The sequence below is a fragment of the Manis pentadactyla genome, chromosome 9, assembly GCF_030020395.1.
Source record: "Manis pentadactyla isolate mManPen7 chromosome 9, mManPen7.hap1, whole genome shotgun sequence".
NCBI classification, from domain to species: Eukaryota; Metazoa; Chordata; class Mammalia; order Pholidota; family Manidae; genus Manis; species Manis pentadactyla.
This window is the reverse complement of record NC_080027.1, coordinates 42,126,783-42,140,054: the sequence shown is the minus strand read 5'-3', so window position 1 is coordinate 42,140,054 and position 13,272 is coordinate 42,126,783. Positions and strand designations below refer to the sequence as shown.

The 13,272-nt window shown below is 47.3% G+C and overlaps 1 protein-coding gene across 1 annotated transcript in view; it reads right to left on the bottom strand.

The window, feature by feature from the left end:
- Position 1: 1 nt before the first annotated feature.
- Positions 2-13,272, bottom strand: part of ART1 (ADP-ribosyltransferase 1) — a 32,788-nt gene continuing 19,517 nt past the window's right edge. Inside the window, exons 2-5 of the mRNA XM_036904220.2 lie at positions 5,282-5,399; positions 4,205-4,985; positions 2,996-3,037; positions 2-1,459 (exon numbers count right to left, since the gene is read on the bottom strand). Of these exons, the coding sequence (XP_036760115.2) occupies positions 1,362-1,459; positions 2,996-3,037; positions 4,205-4,985; positions 5,282-5,365 (1,005 nt within the window). The 5' untranslated portion in view covers positions 5,366-5,399 and the 3' untranslated portion in view covers positions 2-1,361. The remainder of the gene's footprint in view (positions 1,460-2,995; positions 3,038-4,204; positions 4,986-5,281; positions 5,400-13,272) is intronic.

Here is a 13,272-nt window from a genome sequence, read left to right as displayed (position 1 = left end):
AGTGTCTGCTGCAGCCACCGCACCTCCAGACAGGGCTGGAAGGCCAGGTAGTGGTCGGTCCTCAGATGGCCCACCCACACTCTCCCCACGGTGCCGGAGAGCCTGGGACACCCCCTCTTCAGGATCAGCACTGCCGACCTCACAAACCACTTGTCTATGCACTTAACCTGTAGGGGAAATCCAGAGCTTGCCTCTCCTAATTCCTACAGAAGAGGAAGGATCCAGACCAGGGAGCAGTCCGGGAGGGACAGAAGCGAACCTCGATGCCGAGTGTTAGAGCTCTCAGTGGGGGGAGTGCAGGGCATGTGAGAGGCAGAACTGCCGCGTCTCCTGTGTCTCTTCCTTTCTCACAGCTACTGTTGTAAGGACTTAGTCTTGCCTGTCCTGCCTAGGGGCCAAGGGAAGGGGATTCAGGATTCATGGTCTAGTTTCCAGAGTAGGGTCACACAAGGATTTGGCCCCAAAGCCCCAACTCATAATAAAGTGTGTGCTTAGCACCTCCTCAATGTCCTCTCTTGCCCTTGGGCCCATGATGGTGGAAGCTGGGGATCCAGGCCTGTCTCTGTACAGACAGGAACCTTAGGGTTCATAGGTCAGAGCAGAAGTCACTTCTTTGCTAACAAGAAAATGACTGGGATTCAACTGAGATCCCGGTAGAGAACCTAAAGCTCTCTGCTCTCTGCCCTCTGAAGTTAGATCCAATCCACCCCATTCCATACACTGACATTCAGAGAACTTAAAGTGCCCAAGGGAGGGGCAGCACAGGGACCAGCCACTCACAGGGCATTTGTCCCTTCCTGACTTTTCACACGTACTCCGGCACCACCTCTGAGCCTCAGACCCAGTTACCACCCTCAGGCAGCTCACAGTCTGACATGCGAGACAGTCCTGAACATTTGGTAGAGAAGCATCTGGGACCCGGGGGAGCACAGAGGCAAGGCCCCCAACCCAGGAAGGTGGGAGAGGCCAGAAAAGGCTTCCTGGAGGAGTGAATAGAAGCCTCTCAGGTGTACATCAAGCATTTGAGAAGCAAACAGCATGGCCAAGTGCTCTCCTCTCCAGCCACTACCCCCAGCCACCACCACCAACAAAAACTAGTTAAACCTTCTACTTCCAAGTCAGTTGTTGCCTGTCCTAGAGTCACCCCACCTCCATTCAGTCTCACTCTTAGAGCCCAGGGTAAGGGTCAGTCCCAAAATTCACTTATTTCTCCACCAGCACACCAGGCAGCTGCCAGAGAAGGTCCCAGAGTTCCCTGCAGATAGAGTTACCATGGATCTTGGCTACTCGTAAAGCACACATGTGGCTGGCATCCTCATGTTGGGTGGAGGTGACAGGCAGGGCTGCTCGGGTCTGATGGATCACAGGAGGCCTGGACTCTCTGGAAAGTCTCCCTTTACAAGGAAACAGAGCAGCAACAGAAGGGACCAGACTGCACAAAGGGGCCCCTGACCCGTGGCTGCAGGGAAAACAGATTTAAGGGCAAAGTAAGGTACACAAAGAAACAAAATGAGGAACAAGCAGAGTGAACAGGAAATAATACAAAAGGTGTGATGGCAGACAGAAATGAAGAGACGAAGGAAAGTCCCAGTTCCCTTTCCAGAGGTCATGAAGTCTAGCCCCCTGCTTCCTATCGGCACAAATGACACATTGAATGGGAGAGTGATGCACAGGGTAGAGAACCAAGTGGAATCTAGTAATGCTTCCTCTGCTCCTCTGCCTAAACCCTGGTAGGAGAGGTGCTGGTGGACTGGGGGAAAACATCCTCAGCTTTTCCCGTGCTTGAGATCACATCATCAGAACTTAGGGAAGCTGGCTTGGAGGCTGGAGTTCACTGACTCACTCTGTCACCTCGGGCAAGTCACTTCTGTCTCTGGATCTCACTTTACTGTATAATGAGGGTAATTCTCCCTGGTGTGCCTCTTTTCCATTTCAACCCCAACGTGAGATGGTGTCTGGGGAAGGTGGAGTCCAGCTAGTGAGGAGGTTCAGAGTTCAACTCTAGAGCCAGGCTGTCTGGACCCCACCCCTTACTAGCTATGTGTGTAGGGCTGGTGCCTTAGTTCCCTCATCTGTGGAACAGGGGTGTTGACAGTACCTACACCACGGATCACAGTGAAGATTCATAGAATGGTGTGCCTGGAACTCTGATATGTCTTGGAGAATGGCAGGAACAAGTGGAGGCTGGGGCTCCTCCTACCCACTGTTCACAGAGCCCTGAGGGAGGGAGGATGGACCCAAGGAAGTGGGAAGGCTACAGTTTCTTTCCTGGGAATGGCCTGTTCCAGTCGGGTCCCCTGGGAAAGCCTGTTCCCAGTTGGAGAAGTGGCTCAAGGCAGGCCCTGGCACCGCAGGTGTTTAGGGGAAGAGAAGAGTTACAACTAAAAGGGACCTGGGGTTCACCTCATAGAATACACTTATACATACAAGGAGACTGAGGCCCAGAGAGGGAATGATTGCTCACAGAGAGAGTTAGGGCAGAGCCTGGACTAGAGTCCAGGTCCCCAGCACCCAAGGCCTGACCTGGACTTGGAAGGTGGTTTAGGGAGCCCTGAGAGCTCGGTCACAGAGACTGACAGTGGTTTCTGTAGCTGAAGGAGGGGAAGGCCCTGGAGGACTCTGTGGGAGCAGCCCTTCTCTCCTCCACCTCAGTGCAGGGGTCTCTCTGGAGCCTGAACCAGTGGTCTCCTGCGAGGGAGCAGGCAGCCCTGGATGGAGGGGCAGGTGTGTCAGCTTGCCTGGCCTCCACCCCATGCACACATACACACCGTCTGGGAGAGATGAGCAACCCTTACATGTGTCTGCTTAATCTGAGAGAGATTAGCAACCCCTACATGTGTCTTCTTAAGAGAGTTTACTTTTTTTTTAAATTAGAAGGGGATTGTTTTCCTTTTAAGAGAGCATGTATCCAGAAAAGGGATCTTTCCTTTTAAGAGAGCACCCAGACAGTGTGGTCATCCCAGAACTGAGCCCCACAGGTGCCTGCAGCCCTTACCTGAATTGTCCAGACGGCAGGGCCCAGACTTGCACTGATTGTCTATAGGAAGAAACAGTAAAGAATCAAAGGTTCAATAACTCTCAGGACAGGAAGGAACTCAGGGCCCTGTGGTCCATCCCCGACTTGCTGTAGGAAAAACTGGTGCATTTTTTCCTAACTCTGCTTCCTTAAGATGGGACCTCCCTTACCTCAGTTTGACTTGACCCGGGAGCAGCAGGAGCAGCCAGCTCACAAGTCCACTTGGGACACTCCTCTTGCTCCCTTGACCTATAGCTTTGCCTCCCTACACCCACCTGTCCCTCTTCTGTACCTTGTCCCAGCCAAGGAGGGGCTAGTTTAATTCTTTGCATATCTTCCTCACTTTCCGTCAAAGCTGTCCAGGCTGAGAACTGAAGCCCCTCTGGACCTGCTCCCATTTTAGACATGGTCCACAATGCCAGCCAACAACCTGCCTCTAACTATGACAGCTGAACCTAACAAGGCCCAGGGCACTGTCCAGCCAGGACCAGCAGCCCACAGCCCCTTCAGAGATGAAGAACCGGGGTCTGCCTGCGTGACTCCTCCGCCTGGTCCTGGGGGCACGGACAGGAAGAGTACCTGAGACCTGCCACAGCCTGAGCTGGAACTTTGGGCACAGCACCCAACTACAGTCTCACCCCCACCTGCACCCCACCCAGCACACATGACAGCATAGGGATTCTGTTTAGTCAAAGACCTGTGCTCCTTTTGAAAACCAAAGTTGGAGCTCTTACTCATTTCTGGCAACAGCAGTGGGTGTCAGTACTGTGGCTAGAATTAACTCCCTTCTGGCTTCCAGCTAGAAGAAAAGCCTGACCAGGTCTGTTTGGCTCTTCAAATGGCCACAGACACCTACCTTGGTCAGGAAACACTCATTAGCCTCCCAGCAGGCAAGTGGCCAGCTCTGGCTTAGATACCTCCAGGGACAGACTCATGCTACTTCAAAAGTGTGTCTCTCCTAGATGGAAGGGGTGGTGGGACAGGACTGGGTCCCCCCTACTGCTCATTTGTTTTTGCTTTTTTTAAAAATTATTGTTTACTGACAATTCACATGGTCACCCAAGAGCTCTGATGAAGATGTACAATGAGATTATGCTCATTTGTTTTTAATATTTATGTATGTATCACCTGAAAATGGGATAGGGACACACACCCTCACAGGTGCTGACCCGTGCCTGCCCTGCTTACCTCTGATGTACTCACAGTTGTACGTGCTGTGCTTGCCTAGGGCCCGGAGGTAGATGCGGGCGGGGCCCTGGGCTGGTCTGCTGGCATTGATCACCTGGAAGGTCTCAAAGGGGGGGATTAATACCTCCTCCTCCCCAGGGAAGAAGGAGTAGCCCCTAATAGGGACTCCGAGGCAGGTCCAGATGCCAAAGAAGGTGTCCTCACCAAACTGCTGGGCTGCCACGTTCTGCAGGGATGCAGAGGCAAAGCCGCCCAGCCTTACAGTGGCCCTAGGCCCTGCTGGCCGGAAGCGCAGGCCGTGCACCCCTCGGAACACCTGGTGGCACTGGGGCGGATGCCGGCCCCTGCCCAGCAGCAGAAGGGCATCAGTCAACAGGAAATGGAGGGTCTTGAAGGAGAAGCGGTGGAGGTAGTGGGCCCGAGAGCGGCCCGCCTCACGCACAGCTGCATTGAATTCCTTGTGCAGGGGGGTGTTGGCTGTGTAGGCCAGGAGAGCCACCCCATGCTCATCACGGAAGCCAGGGGGCAGCAGAGGCAGACGGGTAGGACTGATACCCCACTCTGGCCCCCAGGCCCGGCGCGCCTGCCATTGGCTGCTTGCCAGCGCCCAGCCTTCTGCATATACTTTGTTAGTCTGGAACTCTGTGTGGTTGAGATCCTGGAGAGCGGCTGTCATAGCTGCTGAACAGCCAGTGTACTGGTCATCAAAGGAGGCTGGGGCCATGTCCAGAGGCATTTCTTGAGAGAAGAGGTCCCGTCGTGTGATGGGGAGACTCTGGACCTAAAGGAAACGCAACAGCAAGGACAGAGAGGATAGGCCCCAGGAGAACGGAAGCCTATCATCCAGCTTCCCCCTCCACTGAAGTGAGAAGGGTGCTCAGGACCCCAAACAAATCTGGACCGGGAGGGGATTGGGAACAATTAGCTGCAGACTCCTGGAGACCAGGGTCTGGGGCTGTCCCCTCAGACTGAGTCAAGCCCAAGGGAAGCATCAGGTATTCTCTTCTCCTTCCAGAGTTCAGACAAAGCCGACAGCTCAGCTCCTGCTGGCCTGGGGACAGGAGAGGATGACCGTACCTGAAGTGTTTCTATGAGGCCCATGGACACAAGCAGCAGAGACATCATGGCAGAAGTCTGCATGTTGGAGGTATCCCTGGACATGTTACTGTCTCTGTCCGGGTCTCGGTTCTCTCATCTGGAAAATAGGAATGTTAATCTGTATAGTTTAAAAAATGTTACTTGACACTAAGTGTGTGTCACTCCCAGTTCTCACCACAGTCACCACATAGAAATGGAGGCTTGGAAAAGAGAGGGAGAGAACCCTTCCTGCTGGAAGGAACATGCTAGACTTCCTAGAGTGCACCGTCCAGCAGTGCGCGGGTTGGACAGGAGGCAGGCCGGGACTGTGTCTCTGTTAAAGCTCTTTACTACAGCATAAGCAAGCAAGCAAGCTCTAATCTATCTCTAACCTCACTCTGAGAGGACGCCCCACGTTGGGTGCCAGATGTAATGTGCCACTCATCTTCTTTAGGTGAAAGGAGAGAACAAAGAACACAGACAACACAGATAGATAGACAATGGCTGCAGCAGCCCCGATGTGGAGCAGCACCTTTATTTTTATACTGCCTTTCTCGGACCTCAGCCAAGTGCTATACTCATCTTTCCCTTCTCAGGGGAGGGGGCAGGCTAGAAGCAGGAGCAGTGTTCTACATCAAAGCATAAGGAAGCTCTCTTTGTGGTTAGGTGGATTCCGGGTACACTGCTGATAACACAGGACCTTTCTGGGAATAGAGGAACGGCCTTGAGTGCGGTTGCAGCTTGTGAGAGGTCAGGGATGACTCACTGCTCTGGCTGGTTGGGCATGGCTCCCAACACTAGAGGAAGTGATATGTGAACAGGGTCTTGCAGATGAGTAGGAGACTAAGCCTTTCATCAGTGGAGACTGGGATAGAGAAGATTGGTGTTTGGGGCAGCAGGAATGAGAAGAGCTAAGGTACTGGATGTAAAGACCAGATGTTTTGTCTAGAATGAGAGAACTTACAGTGTGGCAATGTTGGAAAGACTGAGGCCAGTCATGGAGGATTTTGACTGCTGTGGTGAGAGGTCTGGGCTTTACCTCATGGGGAGCCAGGTTGGAGTGGTCAGCAGGTGGGGCCACAGCAAGACTCCAGCGATAGGCGTAGCACCAGGCTTGGAGATCCAGGGGTTTGCCCCTCTCGCTGCAGTCCTACTGAACCTTCTTTCCCTAAGCCCTCAACCTATTCTAGGGCAGGGACAGATGTAACCCTAGGAGCTGGGAAGGGGAGGAGAGGAGAGAGGGTACCTGCCTCCAGGAAGCGGGAGGGAACCACAGGCCTCCTGCACCCTGTGAGTGGGCATGCTGAGGGCTTGCAGTGGCTTCAAGAAAGCATCCCAGATTTGAGTCAGGACTGGAACAGTTTCTAGGTCAGTGTTTCTTTTTTTCTGTTTATATTGTTACAAAGTAATGCATGCCTGTTGTGAAAAAAAAGCGTATGTGATTTGAATCACAAAGGCCAAGTCCCCTTTCTTCTTCCTCTCCTCTACACCCCCTCCTCACTCTTACCACGCCTGCTGCTGTTGTCAGGAAATCCAGTCCAGGAAGGTATCTCTGTGCAGTGGGAAAGACCTCAACCCTGGAGAGGGTTGTCAACTCTGATCAGTAAGGAATTTTTGAGTAGGTCAGGCAGGTAGAAGCAAACAGTTTATAAAAGTAAAAGTACACACTCAAAGAGGGAGTGCAGGCATGTGGAGAGATGAGCATCCATGGGGTGTCTAGGTTTGAGTTCTTAGAAAGGGTCTGATTGACTAAGGGGTAGAGTCTTCTGGGAGTATTCATGTATGTGGGGCTGGTAATTCGCCTAGTGGGCTGGGCCGTGCATGCCCAGTAACATTCCTTTGGTGCATGTACAGTTGGAATATTTTAGCGTATACCCTAATACAAGAAATCCAGCTGGTGGAGGGGCTCAAGATGACGGCATGAGTAGGGTGGTGGACATCTCCTCCCAAAACCATATATATTTTTGAAAATACAATAAATAGAACTACTACTAAAAGAGAGACCAGGAGATACAGTACAATAGCCAGACTATATCTATATCTGCGAGAACTCAGCATCTGACAAAGGGGGTAAGATACAAAGCCGTGACCCAGCGGGACCAAAGCACTCCCACCACCCCAGTTCACCGGTGGGAGAAGAATCAGAGTGGGGAGGAAATGGAAGCCCAGGACTGCTAAATAACCAGCCCTACTAACCTGCACTGGGAGCACACACACACACATTGCATGGTGTACTGGATATTAGAGAAATGGAAAAGTAAAATCCGAGATGGAGACTGCAGGCGGGTCCCCAGAGCTGGCTCCCCTGGGACAAAAGAAAAGCAGGCACTTTTTAAAAGTCTTAAAGGGACAACAGCTTAACAGCTGAACAAAATCGTCCAAGCACACATAACCTAGCAGGCTGCAACTCTTGAGGAACTTCGGGCCCCCTAACCCTCTGGGGGGTAAAGCAGCCCCAAAGCCCCTCACGGCAATAAGCAGCCTGCCATTTGTTCCCCCGGCCAGTGCTGCAAGCAAACCGGCTGACCCGCCACAGCTGCAGAGCAGCCGGAGAACAGCCCCGCCCACAGCAACTACCCATAGTCTCCTCCCAGCATGCAGCTAACCCACACAGACCTAGAGGCTGCCCCTAGTGTGCAACTGCCCAGTACAGACAAAGGAAGCCAGAGCAAGGTCTGGAGGGCAGAAGGGGGTGCTGCTCTCGCAGGGGAACACACCCTATGCATCTGCCACCCCCCGTAGAACTCTAGGCTAGCCCGAGGGCCGCCCTGCCCATGGCAGGTCAGAAGATTATCCCAGAGGCTGCTCCCTGTGTGCAGGTAACTGGCACAGGCAGCAGAAGCCAGAGCAAGGTATGGAAGGCACAAAGGAACACCACTCTCATAGGAGAACACACCCTACGCATCTGCGACCCCCCACAGGGCTCTAGGCTAGCCTGATGGTGGCCCTGCTCACGGCAGCTCAGGGGATTATCCCAGACACTGCTCCCAGTGTCCCATTAAACAACACAGGCAGCGGAGAAGAGCAAGGCAACCAGCAAGCAGGAAGGGACGTTGTTCTCCCAGCTGACATATGTGCTACCTGCCTGCAACCACTTCTATAGCCACGAAAATACAGAAGAATCTGGTCCAGTCAAAAATCACTCAGACAACCCCAGGGAGAGGGCCTGGTGAGATAGATATAACCAATCTTCCTGAAAAAGAATTCAAAATAAAAGTCATAACCATGCTGATGGACCTGCAGAGAAATATGCAAGAGCTAAGGGATGAAGTCCAGAGACAGATAACATAAATGAAACAATCTATAGAAGGATTTAAGAGCAGACTGGATGAGGTACAAGAGACTGTTAATGGAATAGAAATAAGAGAACAGGAATACAGAGAAGCTGAGACAGAGATAAAAGGATCTCTAGGAATGAAAGAATATTAAGAGAACTGTGTGACCAATCCAAATGGAACAATATTTGCATTATAGGAGTACCAGAAGAAGAAGAAAGAGAAAAATATATAGAAAGTGTCTTTGAAGAAATAATTGCTGAAAACCTCCCCAAGCTGGGGAAGGAAATAGTCTCTCAGACTATGGAAGCCCACAGATCTCCCAACACAAGGGACCCAAGGAGGACAAAACTAAGACATATAATAATTAAAATGGCAAAGATCAAGGACAAGGACAGAGTTTTAAGGGCAGCTAGAGAGAGGGAAAAGGTCACCTACAAAGGAAAACCCATCAGACTATCATCAAGGGACGCAAAAAGATATTACATGCAAACAATAGGGAGAAAAAAGCAGGTGCAGTCCAACAAGAGGATATAACCATTATAAATATGTATGCACCCAACACAGGAGCACCAACATAAGTGAAACAAATACTAACAGATTTAAAGGAGGAAATAGAATGCAACGCATTCATTTTAGGAGACTTCAACACACCACTCAATCCAAAGGACAGATCAACCAGACAGAAAATAAGTTATGACACAGAGGCACAGAACAACACACTAGAACAGATAGATCAAACAGACATCTACAGAACTCTACACCCAAAAGTAGCAGGATACACATTCTTCTCAAGTGCACATGGAACATTTTCCAGAATACACCACATACTAGACCACAAAAAGAGACTCAGTAAATTCAAAAAGATTGAAATTCTACCAACCAACATCTCAGATCACAAAGATATAAAACTAGAAATAAATTGTTCATAGAAAATAAAAAGACTGACAAACACATGGAGGCTTAACAAAATGCTTCTAAATAATCGATGGATCAATGACCAAATTAAAACAGAGATCAAGCAATATATGGAGACAAATTACAACAACAGCACACCACCACCAACTTCTGTGGGATGCAGCAAAGGCAGTTCTAAGAGGAAAGTGTATAGCAATCCAGGCCTATTTAAAGAAGGAAGAACAATCCCAAATGAATAGTCTAAAGTCACAATTGCTGAAACTGGAAAAAGAAGAACAAATGAGGCCCAAAGTCAGCAGAAGGAGGGACATAATAAAGATCAGAGAAGAAATAAATAAAATTGAGAAGAATAAAATAATAGAAAAAAATCAATGCAATCAAGAGCTGGTTCTTTGAGAAAATAAACAAAATAGATAAACCCTAGCCAGACATATTAAGAGAAAAAGAGAATGTACATATCAACAGAATCAGAAATGAGAAAGGAAAAATCACGACAGACACTACAGAAATACAAGGAATTATTGGAGAATACTGTGAAAATCTTTATGCTAACAAACTGGATAACCAAGAAGAAATGGACAACTTCCTAGAAAAATACAATCTTCCAAGGCTGACCCAGGACAAAACAGAAAACCGAAACAGACCAATTACCAACAACAAAATTGAAGCGGTAATCAAAAAACTACCCAAGAACAAAACATCCATACCAGATGGATTCACCACTGAATTTTATCAGACATATAGAGAAGACATTATACCAATTGTCCTTAAACTTTTCCAAAAAATAGAAGAGGAGGGAATACATCAAAACTTGTTCTATGAAGCCACCATCACTCTTATACCAAAACCAAGCAAAGACCCCACCAAAAAAGAAAATTACAGACCAATATCCCTGATGAAAATAGATGCAAAAATCCTCAACAAAATATAAGCAAATCGAATTGAAAAATACATCAAGAGTATCATACACCATGATCAAGTGGAATTCATCTCAGTGATGCAACGATGGTACAATATTAGAAAATCCATCAACAATCACCAACACATCAGCAAAAAGAAGAACAAAAACCACATGATCATCTCCATAGATGCCTAAAAAGCATTTGACAAAAATTCAACATCCATTCATGATAAAAACTCTCAGCAAAATGGGTATAGAGGGCAAGTACCTCAACATAATAAAGGCCATACATGACAAACCCACAACCAACATCATACTTAACAGTGAGAAGCTGAAAGCTTTTCCTCTAAGATCGGAAAAAAGACAGGGATACCCACTCTCCCCACTGTTATTCAACATAGTACTGGAGGTCCTAGCCACAGCAATTAGACAAAACAAAGAAATACAAGGAATCCAGATCAGTAAAGAAGAAGTCAAACTGTCACTATTTGCAGATGACATGATATTATACATAAAAAAACGCTAAAGACTCCACTCCAAAACTACTAGAACTAATATCTGAATTCAGCAAGGTGGCAGGATACAAAATTAATACACAGAAATCTGTTGCATTCCTATACAGAAACAATGAACTAGCAGAAATAGAAATCAGGAAAACAATTCCATTCACAATAGCATCAAAAAGAATAAAATACCTAGGAATGAACCTAACCAAAGAAGTGAAAGACCTATACCCTGAAAACTACAAAGCACTCTTAAGAGAAATTAAAGAGGACACTAACAAATGGAAACTCATCCCATGCTCTTGGCTAGGAAGAATTAATATTGGCAAAATGACCATCCTGCCTAAAGCAATCTACAGATTCAATGCAATCCCTATCAAAATACAAACAGCATTCTTCAACGAACTGGAACAAGTAGTTCTAATATTCATATGGAACCACCAAAGACCCTGAATAGCCAAAGCAATCCTGAGAAGGAAGAATAAAGCAGGGGGGTTCTCACTTCCCAACTTCAAGCTCTACTACAAAGCCACAGTAATCAAGACGATTTGGTACTGGCACAAGAACAGACCCACAGACCAGTGGAACAGAATAGAGAGTCCAGATATTAACCCAAACATATGTAGTCAATTAATATATGATAAAGGAGCCTTGGATAAGTACATGTAAGAGAATGAAACTGGATCATTGTCTAACCCCATACACAAAAGTAAATTCAAAATGGATAAAAGATCTGAATGTAAGTCATGAAACCATAAAACTCTTAGAAAAAACATAGGCAAAAATCTCTTAGACATAAACATTAGTGACTTCTTCATGAACATACCTCCCTGAGCAAGGGAAACAAAAGCAAAAATGAACAGGTGGGACTATATTAAGCTGAAAAGCTTCTGTACATCAAAGGACACCATCTATAGAACAAAAAGGCATCCTACAGTATGGAAGAATATATTCATAAATGACATATCTGATAAAGGGTTGACTTCCAAAATATAAAAAGAACTCAGGCATCACAACAAACAAAGGGCAAATAATCCAATTCAAAAATGCAGAGAATCTGAACAGACACTTCTCCAAAGAAGAAATTCAGATGGCCAACAGGACCATGAAAAGATGCTCCACATCACTAATCATCAGACAAATGCAAATTAAGACCACAATGAGATATCACCTCACACCGGTGAGGATGGCCACCATCCAAAAGACAAACAAGGATGAAGAGAAATGTTGGCAAGGATGAAGAGAAAGTGGAACCCTCCTACACTGCTGGTGGGAATGTAAATTAGTTCAACCATTATGGAAAGCAGTATGGAGGTTCCTCAAAATGCTCAAAATAGAAAAATCATTTGACCCAGGAATTCCACTCCTAGGAATTTACCCTAAGAATGCAGCAGCCCAGTTTGAAGAAGACATATGCACCCCTGTGTTTATTGCAGCACTATTTACAATAGCCAAGAAATGGAAGTAACCTAAGTGTCCATCAGTAGATGAATGAATAAAGAAGATGTGGTACATATACACAATGGAATATTATTCAGCCATAAGAAGAAAACAAATCCTACCACTCGCAAAAACATGGATGGAGCTAGAGGGTATTATGCTCAGTGAAATAAGCCAGGTGGAGAAAGACAAGTACCAAATGATTTCACTCATCTGTGGAGTATAAGAACAAAGAAAAAATCTGAAGGAACAAAATAGCAGCGGACTCACAGACCCGAAGAATGGACTAACAGTTACTAAAGGGAAGGGGACTGGGGAGGATGGGTCAGAAGGGAGGGATAAGGGGGGAAAAAAGGGGCACTATTATTAGCGGACATAATGTTGGGGGGGGCACTGGGAGGGCTGTACAACACAGAGACGATAAGTAGTGATTCTATAGCATCTTACTACGCTGATGGACAGTGACTGTGTGGTGGGGACTTGATGATGGGAATAGTATAGTAAACACAATGTTACTCATGTAATTGTAGATTAATGATACCAAAAGAAATAAAAAAAGAAAAGAAAAGAAATACAGCTGGTGCACTCTAATGTTCCCCATAGTGGGGTTACTTAAGGTCAGCTATACTCCTGTTGCACATGCCTGGGGAGGGAAAGATAAAATATTTTATTTTAAGAGGAAATTGACTTGGTAGGCAGACCCTAAGAGTTTGTTTTTGGTATGTTCCTGTCTGCAAGCATCCTGGTAATTTTGTACCTTTCAATCTGAACCCTGAGCATCCTGTTACTTTGTACTTTTTTGTGGGAACCCTGAGTCCCTCTGCCCCCTATTGTAAACTGCCTCAATGTTACCATGATGACAGTATCCCTCAAGACCTTTTTCTGTGCACATACATATAATACTTAAATATATGTACACACATAGTTTACTGTATAGACTGTGTTTAGGTTCCT